Source organism: Fukomys damarensis, unplaced genomic scaffold (genome assembly GCF_012274545.1).
Source record: "Fukomys damarensis isolate Sample0158 unplaced genomic scaffold, DMR_v1.0_HiC HiC_scaffold_19, whole genome shotgun sequence".
NCBI classification, from domain to species: Eukaryota; Metazoa; Chordata; class Mammalia; order Rodentia; family Bathyergidae; genus Fukomys; species Fukomys damarensis.
The window spans coordinates 33,384,244-33,406,323 of NW_022900931.1; the positions used below are offsets into that span (position 1 = coordinate 33,384,244).

The window sequence follows — 22,080 nt, forward strand, 5'->3', positions numbered from 1 at the left end:
GAACGTAAGTTCCCGTGTTTTCTGTGGACAAGTGTGGTTTCTCGACAACTGTCCCTCTTCCCTTCTCTACATGAGCAGCATGAAGGAGGGAGGGACCTTGGACAGGAAGCCCACCCCTTCCAGAAGGTGTCCCCTGCAAGGCACAGACCTCCCACATGGGAAGTTTGACACCCCAATTCATTTTTTAGACTCAAGAAGCTGTGGCAGCCACGGGCAGAAGCACGTTCCTCACATGCCCCCTCGTCTAAGGGATGGCGGGTTCCTCTGCAGTAAACACTCAGTCGTCCTCCCAGAGACCTTCGAATCCTCTTGTATTCCGTGTTCCATCTTTTCCTAGGGGGAGAGGAGGTTAGAGAAGCCGCATTGCAGAAATGCTGTCATAATGGTTTTTAACACCTTTTTACCCTTCCTCCTGGTGCTATTTGGTAGAATAAGGAACACTTTTGAAAAGTCGGTAGGGCTTTATGTACTTAAAAAAACCCTCACTTTGATTTTTATGTTCAACATTTTCAGCAGATTTTCTGGTGGAGGGGTAGCTGGTGCTGTGAAACAAGCAGGGGAGTATGCCTTGTTTCAACAGTCTTTTGCTAATTTTTAGTCAGAACAATGATGGATGCTTAGAGTTTACTTTATTCTGTTTAATTAAAATCAGCATTTCTCTTTAAAGAAGAAAAGAAAAAGATAAAGGTGGGAGCTAAGAGCATTCAGTCTTAATACTTACAAAGCTAACTGAAGGATCTGGTAGAAATCAGAGAGCAGCACCATTAGTACAAGAGTGGAGTAATTACCTTTGAATATTCACTCTTGAGGAACCCAAAATATTAGGCTAGAAGGACATGTTTGACTACTAAATTTGGTGAAATAGTCTGGTCACAAACAAGATGTGAAGAATTGAACTCAACCTGCTTTAACCTGTGGAAATTAGCAGTTCTAAGAGAAAGATAGGGCTTTTCCACCCCTTCTTATTTTACACAGTTACAAGGAGTTAAAAGAACTGTTAGGTGGTAGGAACTACTCTCTTTTTATACCCAGAGCATGGAATGGTTTGTTCTTGGGTTGTCTATGTGAATTCTTTGTGATTTGTCTGAGAGAAAGAGAGAATGAGGATCCATTCTAGGACTTCTCTTTGAAGAAAATCCATCTTTTTCTCTTTTTTTTTTTGGTACCAGCATTTGAACATGAGTATTTGCACTTGTGAGGCAGGCGGTGGCAAAATCCATCTTTTTCTAGGATGCATCTTTTAACACCCTTTTATCTCAGGAGGAAAGATAATAATAACTAAGAAAGTAAATGTTAACTACTATGGTCAGGCATTGTAAAGCATTAATACTTTTTATCCATTGATTCATATAATCTTGAGGCTGTCAGTAAGAGGTGGGACTAGACTGAGATTCTTAAGTTACCAAAATCACACAACAAGGGACAGAGCTGGGACTTGTCATCTAGACCCCAAAGCTTGGATTGTTAACCAGCCGAGCTAAATGGTCTGTAGGACATAGGATGTCTTCCCTCAGAAGGGGTAGGAATTGAGGAGGCCTAATTTAATTCTAGGTTAACTGGTCTGCTTCATACCTGTCTCCCCTGTTCAGGGAAACTGGTGGGCTGTGCCATCATCCATGTTAATGGAGATAAGCCAGAGGAAGTGGTCCGGGCCACACGACTGGCTTTTGAATATCAGCGCCAGTTCCGCAAGGATGTGATCATAGATTTGCTGTGCTATAGGCAGTGGGGCCACAATGAGCTGGATGAGCCTTTCTTCACCAACCCAGTCATGTACAAGATCATCAGGTAAATCCTAAACCTTTGTTAGAGATCCTCTGACCTCACACAGGCGCGCACACACACACACACACACACACACACACACACACACACACACACAAATACATTTGGGTGCTGGAGATGAAACTTGAGACTTTGTATGCTAGGCAAGTGATATATCACTGAACTAGAGCCCCGGCCCTGTTATTTTTTAATGGGTAGTCAGGTAGGATGAACAATGGCCTTGGTTTGCTTAGGACGTAGGACTTGTAGTGCTACACTGGGACAGTCCTGGGCAAGCTGGGATAGTAACTGTCTTAGTCACTTTCTCTTCGGTGGATGAAACACCTGACACAGCTTAATGGGGGAGAGGTTCATTTGGGGGTCAATGTTTTCAGTCCATGGCTGGCTGGCTCCAAGGCAAGAAGGGCACTTGAAACGGTCTGGTGGAGGAAATCTTCTCATGTCATAGTGGTCAGGAAGAAGACAGAGAAGGGAGGAGCCAGAGAGGGAGGTGCATGCTTCCTGGGTACACTCTGGTGACCACCTCTAACCAGGCCCCAGCTCCTAACGAGAAGTCACCATTGCATATACTGAGCCCTTGGTCCAGGCATCTTTCAGACACGGAAGTGTTTGGGGGACACCCCAGATCTAAACCATAGCATTCTGCCTGTGGCTCCCAAAAGACTCAGGTCCATTTCTTTAAGCAAAGTACATTTAGTCTACCTCTAAATGTAGCCACAGTTTTAACATTCTGGCATTACTGAAAATTCCAAGTCCCAAATCTCCTCTGAGACTCAGTATAAACTCTAAACCATGAGCCCTGGTTTTTTTGCTTTATTTTTTTTTACGTTAAATACTGCTCACAATGGCACAAGAGAAACATTTCCAGTATGATAGGGGGTAGAAAGGAATTAGATCAAAGCAAGACCAAAACCCAGCAGGGTGAACATTAGATTCCATAGCTTCAGGTCCAGCACTTGGGACAAGTTGTGGCCATGAGATGTGAACTCCAAGGGTTTGGGTGGCTTTGATCCCTGCCTGTGGGTTTCCCCAGATGGTCCACATTCCTGGCTTCTCCAGCCTCCTGGAGTCTCCACTGCACCTTCAGCTTTACTCATACCTCACAGTGCCCTACCAGTGGCACACTGCCTGGCTTCCCAGGCCTCCTGAAATCAGAGTGGAAGCCTCCTTGACCCCACAACTCTGCCATTCTGTATGTTTATAAAACCAGCACCCTGAGGAAGACACCAAAGTCTTCTCCAAGCTTGAGAAGCATCCAGGCCCCTTGGATCATGGCTTCAGGGGGCTCTGAGTGACTGTGAACTGAGTCCTAGAAACCCAATTCTCCAGGCTACCATTCTGGAGCACCATGCCATGGTACTCTCTTCTCAAAGCAAAGTCTTTCATTTTTGCACCTTTGAGCCTACAAAGAGGGGCTCTGCCTGATTCCTGAGATGCCTTTGAGCCATCTTTGGTATTGTCCTTATGTAAAGGACTTGGCTGCTATTTAATGTTAACTTTATCAACCATGTTCTCCTTTGCTCCAGCTCTGCAGGTGCTTCCTTTCTGGAAAAATTGGAAATTTAAATGGTATTTTTGGTCCTGATTCTCACTATAGATCTTGCTCAAAGCAGCAAGCAATACCCATGCTACAGCCTGAATGCTGGGCTGCCTTGAGATTTCCTTCCCCGGATTAGTTATTCCATTACCCCTAATCTTGGTCTCCCATTAAGTCACAGGACAGGAGCAAAATGCAGACAGATTTTGTGCTAGAGCATAACACACATAGCCTAGAGTTCACCTGCCAATGGAGTTCTTGTTCCTAACCTAAATCTCCTGAGCTTCGTCTTTCCATCTGTTTTCTGTTAGCATTATGGTCTTCTGAGCACTGAGCAGAATCTCTCATCAAGCTCAGCTTACCGCATTTTAGGGTTTCTCTCGCCAGCATCTCCAGACCTTTCCAAACTCTTCCTATGAACCTGTTCTGAACCATGTGCTCATGTGTAGTCTGGCAGTAACCCCAGTCCCTGTACCGAAGTCTGTCTTAGTCACTTTCTTCCCAGAACCGAAGGGGTGCTTATTTAGGCTCCACACTCTTGGTTCATGTTGGTCTGGCTCCAGGGCAGGAAGGGAATACTGAAAGTGTCTGGCAGAGGAAAGCTGCTTATGCCATGGTGTCTAGGAAGTAGAGAGAGGAAGGAGGAGCTGGGGAGTGAGACTTACCCTTCCAGGTCACATCCCAGCAGCCTGCCTCCAGCCAGTCCCACCTAGTAGCTCCCCAGGTGTGAACTCCTTAGCGGACTAATCCCTTGGCCTATGACCCATTTCCTTCCAAATACGTGAGGTTGTGGGGACCAGGTCTGAAGCATAGCAGTCACCTGTGGGTGTCAGGGACTTCTCCATAGTCTTCACAATCCCCATATTTCCTCACTGAATAGAGAATGGGTAACTTAACGACTTCCTGAGCAGAGGCACATCTCACTGCTTAGTGTGGCGTTGGCAGGCTCAGGAGCGGGATCTTTGTGTTCATTTCTCCAGATCGTAAACGTGGACTTGCTTTGTGCCTAACAGGAAGTAGCACGGGAAATTTTAATGAATGGTTAGGACTCTTCTGTGCAGGACAGCAGCCACTACACAGTAGCTGGCCACTGAGCACCTGCGATGTGGCCAGTCCTGGTGGAAATGTGCTGCAAATACAATACACCAGATTTCAAAGACTTAGCAGATGAAATGGAAATGTAAAATGGTCGTAATTTCTATACTGACTAGATGTTGAAATGACAGTAGTTTAGCTATATGGACTTAAAATATATTACTCAGACTAAATCCACCTACCTCTCTTTACTGTTTCTAATGTAACTGCCAGAAATTTAAAATTACACACGTGGCTCACATCTTCCTTTTGTCGGACAGCATTGATGAAGGTGATTAACGTGGCCGAGAGAGACGTGGAACTTTGGTGTTTCCTTTTCTAGATACTGCAGACTACAACAGAGCCCCGCATGTACACACGCTCTTCCTCATGGGCGGGAAACTGAAGCAGCGGAATAGGCTTGGTGGCTCCCAGGCCTTCCTGCTCGCAGGGAGCAGAAGCGTGCAGCTCGGGCCCGAAGCTGGTTCTGGCGTAGCTCTGAGCTTAGCAGTCAGTGACCAGGTGCCTCAGGGCTCCATTGCATACATCCAGCCGCTCACTTTTATCTGGATTCAATACGATCATGAGTTCACAGGTTTTATGTAAAAGGGCATAATTGTTGTTGTAATATTTTCAACCACATGCTGATTATCAGTGAAAAGACTAAAGCATCCTGAATCGGAAGGTGGCAACTTAGGGCTCGTATTTTCTTTAAATAAAGGGAGCGCTCAGTGGACGGGTAAGGGGTCAGTCTTACCAACAGCTCTTGGCAATTTACCAGTTCATAGAAAAACTCCACTCTTTTACCTGAATATAGGCAAAAGCTTTACAATGGTAAATTTATTTTCTGTTGTTTTGCCTGGAAGAAGTTGATGAGTACTTTAATTATCTACCTACCTGTTTTGTTAATTTATTGAGGTGAAAGTCACATAATGTAAATTCTGCCACATTAGTTTAAAGTAAACACTTCAGAGGCGTTTGGTTCAGGCCTGGTACTGTGCAGCCACCACCGCTGGAGAGCATTCTAGGTGCCCTGCAGTTGATAACATCCTACAGCGCCTGTGACTGTGGTCGCCTCTATCTCCTTAGATCGCACAGGTTGATCTTCCCCCTTCTCTTGAGCAGAGCACGAAAGAGCATCCCAGACACATACGCCGAGCACCTCATTGCCAGCGGACTGACAACCCCAGAGGAGGTGTCTCAGATAAAAGCCTCCTACTACACCAAGTTAAGCGACCACTTGGCCAGCTCAGCCCACTACAGCCCCCCCGACAGCAGCCTGCAGGCCCACTGGCAGGGCCTGGCCCAGCCGGCCGCTCGCATCTCCACCTGGAGCACGGGCGTGACCCTCGACCTCCTGCGCTTCGTCGGGGCCAGGTCTGTGCAGGTGCCCAGGGAGCTGCAGGTGCATGGCAACCTCCTCAAGGTGTATGTTCAGGTGAGGGGTTTGGCACCGCCCGCTGCTGCCTTTCATTTTCACTCAGCCACAGGATTGTGGCTGGTCTGGTCTTTGTGGTTGTTCATGCACTTGACAGAGATGTAGAGTTTATTAGTAGGTTCTGGGAACTGCTCTGAGCACTCAGTCACTTGCCTCAGATGTTGTCTTTTTTCCATAGAGGCCTTTGTTTTATGTTTGACATATTATATGTACATGAAACACATGCCTACTATAAAAAAGAAATACAGAAAAATCTACTTCAATTTTCCAACTTGTAAACAGGGCACACTTTAATTTTTCAGGTAGCTTAAATAAAGGACATACACAGCACACATGTACCCCAGGGGTGGCTGGGTAGACCCTCAGACATGCTCCAGTTTTGCGTATCATCTTTTGCTATCTGTGGGGTGACAAACTGTCCCGGTTGGCCTGGGACTTCCCAGGTTTTCTGGAACAGGGCGCTTTCAGTGCTCAAACCAGAAGAGCGTAGAGTTAAGGCACTCCATCCTCTGAATTACTTTAAAACACTTGACGTTTTTATTAGCGGCTTAGAAATCTTGTAACAAACTGTACGTTCACCATCTAGCTTAAGAAATTAGACATCCCAGGCAAAGATGTCAGTTCCCTCCGGATCCTGTCTCCTCTTAGGTCTGTGAAGGTGCCTGCTAAGCCAGGTGCCCTGATTTGTTAAGCAGTGCGCTGGCTCTGCCTGTTTCAGACTGTGTGTAGTTGCCGCCGTGCTCTTGTGGGTCCGCCCATCCTCTGTTGGTTCACACTTGTGTTATTGATTCCCACCACAGTTACGTGCGAGGTTTTGAACTCAGTGTGCAAAAGGATGTGGACACTTGAAAGTTTCTTTTCTCCTCCCTTGCACTTTATAGTCCAGGATGGAGAAAGTGAAGCGTGGGACGCACTTGGACTGGGCCACGGCAGAAGCCCTGGCCTTGGGCTCTTTACTCGCTCAAGGTAAGGGCCCCTCTTTGGCCTTACAGCTGAGAGAATGTGCTTAGGGCGCTGGTCACGTGTGACTTCTGTGATTTTCTGCACCACAGCTACTTCCTTCCCGTTGTTTCCATTGGCTGGAGAAGCTCTAAAAATAGGTTACCCCATAGCATTTCTTAATCACAGTGTGAATCACATCAGGCGTTCATCAGTGTGGACAGCAGAGCAGTTTTGCCTGGGACACACCAGATGGTTAGATATTTTCTCCAAAAATTATAGGGCGAGTAATGACTCTCCATTCCTGTATAATTTTGCCTTGATTGTAGAGTTTTGGGCATAAGAGAGGATTGTTTTAATAAGGAGAATCTGTTATGGTAAGGAAATTCCAAAGATGAGTGAAATCTTGTCTGAAAAAAATAAATTCAGGGTAACCATGGCTTATTATTAGTTGGATTATTCACAGGCATCTGGATTGTTTTTTTTTGATTGCTCCTTAAGGGTTTTTTTTGTTTTTGTTTTTTGTTTTTTTTTTTGCTGCTTAAGGTTTTAATGTCCGTCTGAGTGGCCAGGATGTTGGCCGTGGAACTTTCAGCCAGAGGCACGCAATGGTGGTTTGCCAGGAGACCGGTGACACCTACATCCCCCTGAACCACATGGACCCTAACCAAAAGGGGTTTCTGGAGGTAGGCTGTTCCCAAATCGAGCGGCAAATCCAGGCGCCACTTGTTACACTTGCAGGCTGCTTAAAGAGACCAAAAAACGGATGTCAGAAACTTTTGAGTTCAGTTTTTGCTTTTTTAGTTCAGTATTTTTTGAAATAGGGGGGTTCCAAGTGTGTGGATGATGTTGATCCATAAATCTGGAATAGAAATAATAGACTGGAGAGTGGACTGGAGCTGTTTTAATTAGACCACTAATCTGCATTCATATAAAAGTCAAATGGATGTGTGTTTTGTCAGCTGAAAATTGACGTTATTATCCGTGTATTGTAAGTTAGTCAAGGATGTGAATAGTAAGCTAGCATTGCTTGCCTACTTCAAACAAACAAACAAACACCTCCACTTCCCGCAGGTAACCCGTTTCCCTGAGGTTTCGTGGGCATTTCTGTCTGCCCTCTCTGCTGTTCTATTCAGTATCTTAGGGGCAGTGGCTGAACCTTTTTATTTATTTATTTTTTAATTCAGCAATTAGGTAGAGCTCAGCACATGATCTTTACAATGATAAGTTACTATTTTAAGTAAATATAATGGCATGGCACCTTCTTTTCTATTATAGCCATTTCATAATATAATCTTGAGTTTACTGGTGTTCTCTAAAAAAGTCTGCCTGGCAAAAGCAGTATTCTGGAAAGATTATTTGAAAGACTGTAGCTTACCTTTTCTATAAGTGAGTCCAAAGTCCACCCAGATTGATCTGCTAGAGAGAAAGCAAAGCATTCAGTGCCCTCCTGACTTTCCATGAGGCTGGCATTGCATTGTGATTGGATATTTAGAAGCTCTTTCGAACATTAGCATGTCATTTTAAAAGCTCTGATTAAGTGTCTTATATCAATATGAGATGATGTTCACTATTTCTTTCTTTCTTTCTTTTTTTTTTTTTGGTACCAGGGATCAAACTTGGGACCTTATGCTTGGTGGCAGGCAGCAGAACCACTGAGCTAAATCCCTGTCCACTATTTCTTTTTTAGCATTGTGTTAGGTAGTTAATTTTTTCGGGTTTTTTTCAATATCCTGTGTTTGTTACATAATTTCATTCCTCGTGCGGAGTTGGTTTGTGTGCCTCAGACATTTCAATTCTTTTCGCATCCTCTGTATTCTCCTCCCTCCTTTCTTCCTCCATCTTTTGATCCCCTTCCCATTTGAGAAAGATCTGTCTCCCTGCTTTTTTCTTTCTTTCTTTTTTTTTTTTTGGTACCAGGGATCAAACTTGGGACCTTATGCTTGGTGGCAGGCAGCAGAACCACTGAGCTAAATCCCTGTCCACTATTTCTTTTTTAGCATTGTGTTAGGTAGTTAATTTTTTTGGGTTTTTTTCAATATCCTGTGTTTGTTACATAATTTCATTCCTCGTGCGGAGTTGGTTTGTGTGCCTCAGACATTTCAATTCTTTTCGCATCCTCTGTATTCTCCTCCCTCCTTTCTTCCTCCATCTTTTGATCCCCTTCCCATTTGAGAAAGATCTGTCTCCCTGCTTCCTATTATTTATCTTTTATTTTGCACTTTATTTATATTTTGGGTTTTTCATATAAAAGAAGCCGTGAGATATTTAGGCTGTGTGCCTGATTTATTTCACTTAACATTACAGTCTCAAAGTGTGTCCGTTTCCCTACCGTTTCTACACAGTGGAGCACTACTCTACCATAAATTTGAGTTATGTGTAGGAAAATAAATGTCCACGATTTCTGGGCTGGGAGTGTAGCTCAGTGCACATGAGGCCATCAGTCGAATGCCCAGCACTGCCAAAACAAACAAACAAATACAGCAAAGAATTTTTATTTATTATCTGATACCATGGGGTTTATATGAAGACCCTGGGAGAAACCCATTTGATCTGGCATTGCAAGCGTTACTCTTTTCCGAGCAATGGTTTGGTTTCATTGGCTGCACTGAATTCTGTAGGTGACCAGCACTCTCTTACTAATGGTGGCTTCGAGGAAAGGCTGGAGGCCAGGCAGACTAGTGATAAGTGAGTAGGTCAGGGGGTCTGCCTTTCCCCAGCTCTTCTCCTGTGCCTCAATCTTTTTTTGTTTTTTGGTACTAGGGATCAAAGTCAGGACTTTGTGCTTGCAAGGCAGGTGCGGTGTCACTGAGCTAAATCCCTGGCCCTGTGTCTTCATCTTTGTCTGCCTTGTTTCATTCCACTTAAAATCTGTACCGTCATCTTGTGTATTATATATATTTATAAACCACTTTCAGTACTTTTTAAGAAATAAATAAATGCATTAATAAATGAAGAAAATAAGGTATCTACATTTATACAAATGTACAAAGTACAATAGATTCCCAGGGAAAGGAGCAGCTGCACCCACTTAGGGAATGCAGGAAGTGCTTGTGAGAAGATGCCACATTTGAGCAGGGAATTAAAGTTCACTAGTAGTTGTGTAGTCTAAGAAATACAGGGAAATACCCTAGTTGGACATAAAACACATATACATTCTGTGGGGTCAGAGAATGTGACATGCTTAAACTACGAATGGCTTCAGATGGACAGTAGCCGTGTGAGTAAGAAGGTGGTGGTCCCGTAGGACCGCCACGTTGTGAAAGGCTCAAGGTCACGTTGAGAGGGCCGGTGCAGGAACCGTGAACAGGAGGACAGATTTGCCTGAGACAAGACCAGGCACATTCAGGGAGGTTGGCCACAGACCAGATTTTCGTGTCATAAGGAGCGCTGCTGGCAATACTCTGGAAGCCCGTGGAGGAGGAGAAAGTAGGACGCCAGATAGGGACACTCCTCAGTGTTCTTTGAAGAAATCATGGGGCCGCAGTCAGGTGCTGAGTCCAGAGGAGCCAGGTTTGATGACAGGACTTTGTAGGGGAGTGCAGAGACTGCTGTCAGTTACGTCCTGGCTTCCTGATCGTGATAACTGCTCAGATAGATCATGGAGGACAAAGAGCAGCTTTCAGGAAGGGAGGATGATGGGTCTGTTTTGGACGTTGGACTTTGGGGGGGGTCGAGTGCCATGGACGTTTGTTGGCCAATGAGATCTGTTGTTGGCAGCATGTTGGATTCTGGTCCTGAGATGTAAGTAATCAGGGTGTAGACGTATCTGAAACCGCGGGGGTGGGAGAATCTCTCTGAGAGCAGAATGAGAAGAAGACTAAAGGTAGGGTCCTGGCAGAAACAGCATTTGAAAGGGCAGGCAGAAGGAAAATATTCCACAAGAGTGTCAAACAGGAAGAGGAGAGCCGGGCGTGGTGGTGCACGCCTGTATCCCCGCACTTGGGAGGCTGAGGCAGGAGGATCGCTGTGAGTTCAAGACCACCCTGGGGCTACATAGTGAGTTCCAGATCAGTCTCAACTACATAGTGAGACCCTGTCTCAAAAATCCAAAAAACAAACAAAGGGAAGAGGAGAAATGGAAGTCTCTGGGTCCTTGCACCCAAGGGGAGAAGAACAGCACTTAGGCAGTGGACGGTGGACCTCATGGTGAGCTGTTCCCGTGGAGAGCGTAAGAGTAGAATCTGAATTGTGCAGAAGCGCCTGGCTTAGGCTGGCTGGACTTCGAACTGTCCTGTTTTATGGTGGTATAGAAGCGATACGCATTCAGTAAACCGCCCTGTAGAGGTTGGCTTTTGCTCTTTTCCTTGGCTAGCACATGTTCGCAGGTGTTGGGGTAATGGGCTCAGTCCTCTTGGTGAGCAGTGCGGTGCGCTGCTCAGCTGGGACGGTGGCGGGGAGGCGTAATACATGTGTGCTGTAGAGGTTGGCTTTTGCTCTTTTCCTTGGCTAGCACATGTTCGCAGGTGTTGGGGTAATGGGCTCTAGTCAGAGGCACAGTCCTCTTGGTGAGCAGTGCAGTACGCTGCTCAGCTGGGACGGTGGCGGGGAGGCGTAATACATGTGTGCTAACTGACTGTATTTTCGGCTCCCCACGGGTCCCTGGGCCTCAGTCCGGCACAGGTCAAGCAGCTTCTGCCCTTAAGGAGCCAAGAGGTGAAGACAGGGGGACAGGAAGATTAGTCTAAAGGCTCAACTGAGAAGAGAGCAATGGCCCGGGGGAGGCCAGATTGGGGGATGTGTATTTCTTGTTTCATTTTGAAGCTTTGGATTGAGGAGGGAGAACCGAAGGGGAGAAGCTCGGAAAGGAGCACTGAGGTGGTGGCGCCGGGCCCAGAAGCTGGAGCGCAGGGTGGGTCCAGAGTGTGCACGTTAGGCGTGGCAGGGAGAGAAGAGGCCAGGGTGAGGGGCGGCAGAGATGGGAGTTGTGTGGCTGCTGCAGGCCTCGTGACAACACACAGCAATCCGAGAAATGTGGTGGTCTTCTCAAAAATGAGTGTAAGATTATAACGGGGATGAGAGTGGAAATCCGAAAAGATCAATTGTGCCTAATCCAATCATGCTCGTAAATAATCCATTTTTTTATGTCATTGTTCTTATCTGTGTGTCATAATTTGTGTGTGTTGGTGTGTGTATGTAACAGGCTGTCCTTGAAACTCGCTATGTGGCCCACGCTGGGCTCCAAACTTGTAGCAATCCTCCTGCCTCAGCCTCCTGAGTGCTGGGATTACAAGCATGTGCCAGTATGCCCAGCTACACATTTTATAGTTGTGATTAGAGCTAGAATTTTTTCCAAGTTTTTGGAAATAAAGGCTTTATGAGTTATAACCCTTAAAATTCAACCTTTCAATGTATACAATGAAGCAGTTTTTAGTAGATTCCCAGAGGTGCATAAGCATCACCACTCTCTAACTTCAGAATGTTTCTGTCACCCCAGCAAGCGACTCCAGACCCAGGAGCAGCCGCTCACTGGTCCACGCTCCCCCAGTGCCTGGTGGCCCCTGAGCCATCTTCTTTTTTTTCTATTAATGTGTCTGTTCTGGACATCCCAGGTAAATAGAGTGGGATGAGATGAGTCTTTTGTGGCTTGCTTTTTCCACTTGGCATAACGTTTTCAAGTACATCCATATTGCAGCAGATACCAGTACTTTATTTCCTTTTTATTGCCAAGATGTTCTATAAATATGCAACTTTTAAAAAAATATTTTTTATAGGGCTGGGGATTTAGCTCAGTGGTGCTGCCGCCTGCCTCACAAATGCAAGGACCCAAGTTCAATGTCTGGTACCAAAGGAAAAAAATATTTTTTATAAAATTGAAACAAATGCAAAATTATTTTTAAATACTTGGTATACACTACGAAGGAAGTCTCTCTCAACTTAAACCATTTGAAAGCAACTTGCTAGCCTGATACCCTATCATATGTATTTCTTATATAAATAAATAACAGACATTCTCCTCTGTCACCCAACAGACATTCAGATCAGGTGTTAAAAGCCACACGTTACCAGTGCAGTGTCACATTGCATTTAGCTGTCTTGTTCCTTTAACATCCTCAGAGATTACATTTGTATTCTGCCTTTTTTATCTTAAAATAACATGATGGTTCTTTTGATTTATCATGCAGATATGTTAGAATAAGACATCCTGACCAAAGGCAGGCGTTCATTTTATAACTTTTCCGTCTTTGTTTTTAAAAGCCTGTGTAACGTAGACTTACTCTCAGCCCCAGAGGTAGGTCACCTGAGTACATTGCCTAACCTTGAAGAAAATCTTTACTACCATATGCTAACCTTTTTTTTTGCCTCTCCCTGTTCCAACCTTTCCCAAATGCGCCCCTGATACTGGGCAGTAAGTCCGTCCTTCTCCAGGGAACGTTGAGATGAAGGAAGCACATTCGCCTCCTGCCCTCCTGGCTTCCAGCCTAGCACCCTGAATCTTTCCCACCATGGCTCCTGTCGTGGTTCGCTGGCCTCTAGTTTTGGTTCTTGCCCTTGGAACTAGGTCAGTAACAGCCCGCTGTCAGAAGAGGCTGTCCTGGGATTCGAATATGGGATGAGCATCGAGAGCCCCACGTTGCTGCCCATCTGGGAGGCCCAGTTTGGCGATTTCTTCAATGGAGCTCAGGTCATCTTTGACACATTCATCTCTGGAGGTCGGTGTCATGTAGCTGGCGGGTGGATGCGCCGCTCCAGCCTCAGGGGCCACAGGAATGAAAAGAGCTGTGGCTGTTCTGAGAGCCCCTTGTACCACAGCATCTGGAGAGCTGGGTGACATCCTCTGCCCCCAGATGACGCAGTGAGCCGTCAGGAGGAGCACCTGGCTGTGTCAGGGCGAGGCTGGGTGCCTGTCCCACCTGTGCAGGGGCACAGGTCTCCTGGGGAATGGTCCTGGCTGTGCCTGCCAGCTCCCGGGCTCTTTGACTTGGTTCCACTCCTGGGATGACGAGTCACCAGTGGCCACGATGGCAAAGTGTCATGGTGCTCTTGGAAATCTCCCCAGTCCAGGTCCCTCGAGTATCTGAAAGTTTCAAAATTAATACCTGCTTCCTGTAAGAATTCAGTGGACATGAAGGAAAGATGTAAGTCATTCCTCAGACCCTCAATCCTATTTTCTGGGGGTCCCCACTACTAGGTTTTGAATTTATGTCTTTCCCATAGTTGGGTTTCTCTGTAACTTTGTCATTGTGAGGAAGAAAAAGTACCCGAGGCACCTGAACGTTTGGCATTTCCAGGGTGATTTGGAAGTGTCCCTCGCCCTCTGTTGAAGGACAGCGACCTGTGTGTCTTGTGTGGTGAGGAAGGGAGCCCATTCTTGCTATGAGTTGTGGCTGTGGGGAACTCAGTGGGGAGCCAAGACGTTCATCTGTGAGGTGTTCATCTTGTCTTCTACGCACTGAAGCCCAGGGGAGTGTCATCCCAGGTTTGCACCCACCAAAGTGGATATGTTCCCCCAGCATGTGCTGTGACAAATGCACAGAATGAAAAAGTTACGGAGGCTCAGGCAGCAAAATAATGCTTTGCACTTTGCAACTCCCAGCAGACTGCTTGTTCCCTGCTCTGCAGAGTTCTTACCTTCTCCCTGTGCTTTCTAGGAGAAGCCAAGTGGCTCCTGCAGAGTGGCATCGTGGTCCTCCTTCCCCATGGCTACGACGGGGCTGGCCCGGACCACTCATCCTGTCGAATAGAGCGGTTCTTGCAGGTGTGTTGGAAGCCTCTGGTTCCCAGAAATGTCTTCCTACTTCCCAGGTGCTTTAAAATGGAATTACAGCCAGTGTGGATTGGTTTATGTGCACCTTAAACTGTAAGAAATTAATAGTGTTTGAATGAAATAGATTTAATGTAATGCTGTTTGGTTCAGATATGATGGTATCACGATTTCTGACAATTACAATATTTTTTGGAGCTCCTCCCTAGCATGCTTGAATCTCTGGGTTCAATCCCCAGCACCACAAAAATTAAAAACTGAGTAATGGTTCCCATGTGGCCCAGAGCAGTGGTCCTGCAGGCTGATCCTTAGAAAACCCTCTCGGGAGCTTTCTACATAAACAGACATGCAGATACAGAGTCAATCCCATATCAGACTTTTAGGAGCATGACATAGGAATCTGTATTTAAAGTAGTGATAGTGTTTTTATAAAATGGTCCATGATCATTAAAACATTTGAAATACTCTCTCAGGAATCACTATTGCTCTAATTCAGTAAAAACGAATACAGATACCTGACTGGAATCGAAGCCAGGTAAAGGTGAGAAAAGAGACAAGGGAAGAGTGATGCTGGACAGTGAGAAGGTGGTAGGACCGGTGGGTTGGAGGTCTGCATGAGGTTGCAGGGCTGCTGGAGGACATGCATTAAAGGAAGTGAACTAGAAAGACAGGAAGTGGTAGTCAGGGAGGGGTGTGCACAGAATGGACTCTATGGAGGGGTCCTGTACTGACTGTGACAGATGTGAGCTTGTGCTGTTGATCGTTTGAATGTTCGTTTCCCCCCAGTATTTGTGTGCTGAAATCCTAACTCCTGAGGGGACGGTGTTACAAGATAGGGCGTGGCGAGGGTAGCCCTCATGTGTGGCATTACTGCCCATAGTGTTTGCTCTCCTCTTTCACCACAGGAGGGCACAGTGAGAAGTAACATCATGCACAAATCCCAGAATGGGCCCTCACCAGATGCCAAACCTACTGGTGCCTTGACCTGGGACTTTCCAGCCTCCAAAACTTTAAGAAATACGTTTCTGTTGTTTATTAGTTACCTAGTTCATGGTATTTTCTTACAGCAGCATGGACAGGTTTAAGATATTATGGGGAAGGGTTGTTGAGGTAGAATGGCCAATAAAGTTGTTGGAGGACATGAGTTAAAGGAACCAGAGAAGCCACATTGTTAAAAGGATCATCTACGCACAGAGTCTGACCCCAAAATGCATATACACTTCAGAAAAAGAAAAGCTTGTATAAATATTTTAATACTAAATTTATTGAGACATCAAGAGATTAATACAAGTTACCTCTGGCCTCTGCAGTTTCAAGAGGTGCTCAAAGTGGTGCCCATGAGCTTCCAGACATTTATGAGTGTGGGAACTGCTGCTTGGGTGACCTTGGTCATTGTGGTTAATTAATTAATGCTCACCTTGAGTGGGAATTGAGTTAGTTCTGGATGTGGAAGACCCACTTAAGGAGGACTGATGTTAGAAGGATATAAAAGGAGAACAGGACCAGCAGTGTAGGTGGCTCTCTGAGATATACGAAATCCTCTTGGGTCCCCCTTACGAAGGTGACACCATCTGTTTAAAACACATCATGGGGCTGGGGATTTAGCTCTCGCAAGCGCAAGGTCCTGAGTTCGATCCCTGGACCAGAAACAAAACAAAGCACCACGTCGTATTATTTTCCTTCTCCTGCAGTGTGCGTGCATTCTTTTTTGGCAGACTCTGTATATATGAAAATGAGCAGGACCATGTGAGTGAGGGTTGCTGCGAGGCGCAGTCTGTGTTTAAACTGCTTAGAACAACAGCATACGTTTACGTAATTGCTGTGTATTTTAAGTACCATTTCATCTGCTTTCACTGTGATTATCTCAAGCCCTTTGTTTACACTGCTAATTTTATTTTTATCCCTGCAAAAGGATTACAAATGTTTACAAGAGTCTTTGCTATTTATTTAGGTGCTTGCTTATTTCTTCTGCTTTCACTGTGATTGTATCCAGCTTTTTCTTCATGCTGTTTGCAGTATTTGCAGTCCTGTCAGTTCTGGTATTTCTTATTTATCAGATCTGTAATGGTACACTTGGGCTCTCGCTTTATTTTCTTAGCATTGTGCCTTCCTTGTCTCATCCTTTCAAACTGTCTTGCATGCCTCACTCCTTTCCTTGTCCCTCCTCCTATCTAGTTATCGGGCTGTGTGATGTTTCCATTGTTGCCCTGCCACTTTGTTCCTCTTATCTGCAGAGGCTCCCAGCCACTCAGGTAGGGTGTGTGTGTGAGTCCCTGAGATGTTGTGCTCCGTAGGTACCAACTTCACTGTTGGAACAGCAGTGAGTCGGGCTGCAGTGGGAGGGGCGAGCTCTGCACACTGGGGCCTCCTGGACAGATTCTTCCCACCCCTAACACTAGGAGCCCCCTCCCCGCAGGGCTGCTCCCCATGGCTTCTGTCACATGAGCTGGAGTGGCTTCTTCTCCAGGAGATTTGCCTTTATCTTACCAGGTTGCCTTCTCATCCCCTCTGTTCAAATTGGAGTGGAGGAGTTAGAATGTTTATGACTTTCTTTAAGTCAGTTTCCTTCTCTCCATGGCTTTTTGAGGAGGGCTAGGAGCCATATTTTCAGTTTTCTATCACACCAAGATCCTCTGAGAATTAATTTAAAAATTGTATTTGTACAAGTTTGCAGTAATTAATGATTATATTCACTGTGGGGTGTTGGTTTGTGCACATAACATATCTTAATCCTTTTTTCTTCCTCTTCGCCTTCCTTCCCTCCTGAGATTTAGTTTTCGTCATCCCAACTTTTCAGCCTTGTTTGCTAGCTGCTTTTGATTTGGATTTTGTCTGCACACACACACACATGCACGCACGCATGCACGCACACACTCATTTTGCTTATTTCACAAAGGAGAGTGAGATTCTGTTAGTGCTGCTTCTACTATCTTAGCCCTGCAGAAACCAGAATCTGTGTTTTTTAATGTGCTCCCGGAGGATTTGTGCTGTCAGTTCTGTCTGGGCACAGCTGTGTTGGACAGCACAGACCTGGATCAATGGACAGAGCCACTGGAGCACTCCTTTGGTTAACACTTCACGGTCATGAATTTATCCCTGGGATTTCCAAGGGAGAGTAGTATCTCACTCAGGGAGAGCACGTGCATTTGCCCCGCCAGTGTGTGGTCTTTACGATTGCAGTAAATGATCTGAATACTCCTCTCTCCCCAGATGTGTGACAGCGTGGAAGAGGGGGTGGATGGGGACACTGTGAACATGTTTGTGGTGCACCCGACCACTCCGGCACAGTATTTCCACTTGCTTAGAAGACAGATGGTGCGGGACTTCAGAAAACCCCTCATCGTTGCTTCTCCCAAGATATTACTCAGGTTCCCTGTAAGTAGCAAAGGCTGGTAACTATGACTTTCTCTTTTAGATGGAATCCAGGGCCTTACATCTGCTGCGCAAGTGTTCTACCACTGAGCTACATCCCTAGCCCCTTTTGTCTTTTTTTTTTTTTTTTTTTTTGGTACCGGGGATTGAACTTGGGCCCTTGCACTTGCCAGGCAGGTGGCGGAACCACTGTACGAAATCCCAGGCCCTAATTTTTTGCATTTGACTTCTATTTTCTAAATTATAGAGAGACTTTATCTTAAATTGGCTTTGCTGTTTTCATTTTTTTAACTATCTACAAATAATTGGAGACAGTCTTTATTTCCGTTCTAATGAAGGGCACAGATAGCAGTAGTATTACCACACTGGCCTCCTAATCAGAACAAAAGAAAATGTTTGAAACTCAAAAGCCTAAGCACTTCTGACAGAAGTGTTAGGGATCAGAGCTAGAGCCTTACCCATGCTAGCTAGGCAAGCGCTTTATTGCTTAGGTACAGTCTCTACCCACCCCTGGTTTTTTCCTCCTTAATGATTTATCAAGGTAAGTCCTGTTTAATAAGCATAAATAAAGTAGCAGTATATTGTTATAGTTCTTTAAAAGTGCATAATATATTTTTCAAATCACAAAAATATACTAGTTTTCAAATGGTTGCATTCAAGATAATAAATACTACAAAGGATATATTTATCCCATCTACTATAATTATTTTCAGTTTCCTATGAGAATTTATTTGGTTGCAGCTGCCGAGGTGAAATTTGAAATCTGGTTGAAATATACGTAGATACATTTGTGCTCTTCCCACAGGTGACAGAGATGTACCGGACTCGGGGGGCAGAGAGGAAAACTGCATAGGATTTGCTTCTGCTTGTTTTAAGCAGCTCCTGGTGGTGCCAGGGGAGCAAAGAGGTCCTCTTCCTCAGGGGTGGCACGTACACGGCATGAGAGTCAGCACCTCCCAAAATTTTCTAGTCCAAGTACCTCCTTTATTCCGTCCCAGCCCCAGCCCTGGGAGTCAGGGTCGAGATACTTTCTGGTAGTTTCCAGCAGTGGCAGCAGTTAGTGGTTTGCTTATTCTGTTCCCAGCAGCCTCAGAGCATCAGAACATTCAGGAAAAGTTAGTGTAACCCCCTGCCTGGCTAACACAGGTATTTTGTAACAGTGTTACAGAGGCCTAGTACAAATGTAAAATCACTATAAATCATTTCTAAGAAATGCCCATTTTTTCCTTTGTATTTTTTTGTTTGTTTGTTTTGTTTTTTCAGTGCTAGGATAGAACTCACGACCTTACTAGGCAAGCTCTGTACCACTGAGCTACAGCTGGGATTTTTTTTTTTTTTTTGAGAGAAGGTCTCGGCCTTAAAGGGGTGACCTTGAACTGAAGGTAATCCTCCTGCCTCAGCTTCCCCAGTGCTAGGATGACAGGTGTGTGCACCATACCCAGCTAACTGGGATTCTTGACCCTGTCTTCTATTGTGTCTCCGAGGCTGTCACCTGTTCCTCAAATCATAACTATAAAAGGGTGTGATTATGTTGAATATGTATGTGTAACTATTGAGCGCACCGTTAGAAATGCTATTGAGAATTTCTTTTTCAGCTTGAAATAGAAAAAGAGATCATTTTCTGACCTTACTGTTCCACCCCTCTTATATGTAACTTACACAAGAGAGGCTTTGAGGTATCTGCATTGAATGTGTCAATCCTTTCACTAATTGACAATGAGGATGGCTTCTGCTCATACAAGTGACCTGTCGGAATACAAGCCAACCCTTTCCTTCAGTGGCTGTTTGCAGATAATTTGACACAAACACATGAAACTTAGGCTTGTCACATGGTACCCAAATCCCATGCTGATCGCCACCAGCTTCTGAACCTCAACTCCCAGCAAGAGAGGCTGACAAAGGGCTACCATTTAGAGTGGAGAAAGAGCTGCTCCCTCACACCTTACCTAGAAATAAAACCGCTGAATATTTAATTTCACTCTTTAGGTTATACTGCAGTGTCCCACTGGCAGTGTGGCTGCTCCACCTGGCCTATTCAAAAACATCATTTTTCCACTTGAGGTGAAAGTGTAGAGACATTAATTAGATGAAAGCGAAAAGCATGAAATTCCTGAGCTTGGCTTTGTTGGTTCTCCACCCGTCATTGCACCAGTGTATAGTTTATTTTCATCACAGAATCAGACATATACTGTTCCTAGTTGTACTGACCAGATAGGTTTTCCTTATACATTTTAGTCAAAAAACCTAAACAGAAATAATGATCATCACCCAGCTGTTTTAGTTTGCAATATGAATTTTTCAAAATATTTTCAGCTCCAAAAAATTAGAGCATGTTCTTATTGTTAATAGAATTGTGTGATTAGCCTGAAATTATAATTCATAAAATATTGTGGCATAAGCAAATGGGTGTCTCATACAACTTTAATGTGAATTACACAGAGCAATACCTGTGCGTACTTGCAGTGCTAGGCTAGAATTCTGATGGTATGTTTTGGTAAAGGTCCCTCCTTCCCACTAGTTGATACATGCATGGCCTTTTCCTCTCCCTCAGGCAGCCGTGTCAACTCTTCAGGAAATGGCACCAGGAACAGCATTCAGACCGGTCATTGGTGATTCATCTGTGGATCCGAAAAAGTAATTTGATGTGTTTCTCTGTACTCTCGGATAGAAGTTTAATTGCAGGGAAAATTAGTTCACACTGTTAAAGACTCCAAAGTGATGAAAATCTTTTCTGTTCTGATAACAGTTCTTTAAGTCAGTGGAATGGGAATTAGAATGCGTGCAGGAGTGCACTTCAGAGGGGTATGTTGCTGAAGGGGGATTTGCCGGGACACAGGGGAGGATGAGCCCAGCTGCAAAGCTCCCCACAGCTGCATGAGCAAGCCGTTGACATCTGGTGTACCCTTGTCTCTGAAATCATTCTTAAGGCTATCTCGCCCTCATCCCATTGTCCCTTCCCTCCCCAACAGGGTCAAGACCCTTGTGTTCTGCTGTGGCAAGCATTTCTATGCCCTGCTGAAGCAGAGAGAATCTTTGGGGCCTGAGAAGCGTGACTTCGCCATCATCCGCGTAGAAGAACTCTGCCCTTTCCCGTTGGATTCATTACAACAAGAGATGAGCAAATACAAGCACGCCAGAGGTAAGGCTCTCTGCTCTTAAGATATCTGGAGCCTATTCAGATATCGGCACCCATTCTTTCGGGTGAAAAGAGGTGGTGGGGCAGGGAGAGTTATTAGAAAGTCAAACGTCACGGAGTCCAAGGATATGAGAAAAAGATGAGCAGAGCCAGAGTCTCTGTGTCTCTCTGTCCTCTTTTTTTTTTCTCTAAAATGACTAATGTAATGAGCATTTTGAGGTTAGTTACGCTGTACTATCATTTGTGAGGAATACGGAATAATTATAAAAGATAAGTGTTTTTCAGTAATTAGAGCTGGAATATTGGATGTCTATATGCACTTTCTACAGAAATTAACTCAAAGTTTACCATGAGCTTAAATGTAAAACATAAACTATAAATCTATTAGAAAATAATAGCTGAAAATCTTTATGATTTGGTTTTAGCAAAAAGTTCTTAGTTATGATTTGAAAAATGCATGCTGTGAAAGAAAATTTGGACTTTACCAAAAGGAAAACTTTTGGATTGTGAAAAATGCTATGAAGAAAATAAGACATACCACAAACTGGGGGAAAATATTTGCAAATACTTATTGACAAAGAATTATCTAGCATTTCTTAAAATTTGAAAGTAAGAACCAAATAATTCATTTTTCAAAATGTTCAAAATCTTTGAAAAGGCACTTTTCCAAAGAACTGGATGGCAGATAAACATGCAAAAAGATGCTCATTTTCATTAGTGGTTAAAAAAAATTAAGCCAATATGAGATGTGGCTACTCAGCTGTGAGAACGGCCGAAGTTAAAACAGTAGACTGATGATCCCAACCCTGGACGGCCTGAAAGTAATGAACCTCACTCACTGCTGGAAGGATGCATGCTGTAGCCACTTGGGAAAAGTCAATTTCCTGTCAGTGTAAACTTAAAGTTACCCTGTAATTTAGCAGTCCCACTTCTTCGTATTCACCAAAGAGAAGTGAAAACACATTCACAATCTGTATTCATATATTTTAGCAGCTTTATTCAGAACTGCGCCAAAGTGAAAACAATCGAAATGTCTTTCAACTGGTGAGTGAATAAGCACAGTTCCCTGAAGCAATAAACATCTGTACTGAATC

General features: G+C 44.7%; 1 protein-coding gene across 1 annotated transcript in view; it reads left to right on the top strand.

Annotated features, from left to right (window-relative positions):
- Dhtkd1 (dehydrogenase E1 and transketolase domain containing 1) overlaps positions 1–22,080 on the top strand; it is a gene marked incomplete at its 5' end in the record, with an annotated part of 41,316 nt that overhangs the window by 16,389 nt on the left and 2,847 nt on the right. Inside the window, 9 exons of the mRNA XM_010621355.2 lie at positions 1,590–1,788; positions 5,522–5,834; positions 6,716–6,800; positions 7,320–7,459; positions 13,276–13,426; positions 14,366–14,472; positions 17,689–17,853; positions 20,402–20,484; positions 20,820–20,989. Of these exons, the coding sequence (XP_010619657.1) occupies positions 1,590–1,788; positions 5,522–5,834; positions 6,716–6,800; positions 7,320–7,459; positions 13,276–13,426; positions 14,366–14,472; positions 17,689–17,853; positions 20,402–20,484; positions 20,820–20,989 (1,413 nt within the window). The remainder of the gene's footprint in view (positions 1–1,589; positions 1,789–5,521; positions 5,835–6,715; positions 6,801–7,319; positions 7,460–13,275; positions 13,427–14,365; positions 14,473–17,688; positions 17,854–20,401; positions 20,485–20,819; positions 20,990–22,080) is intronic.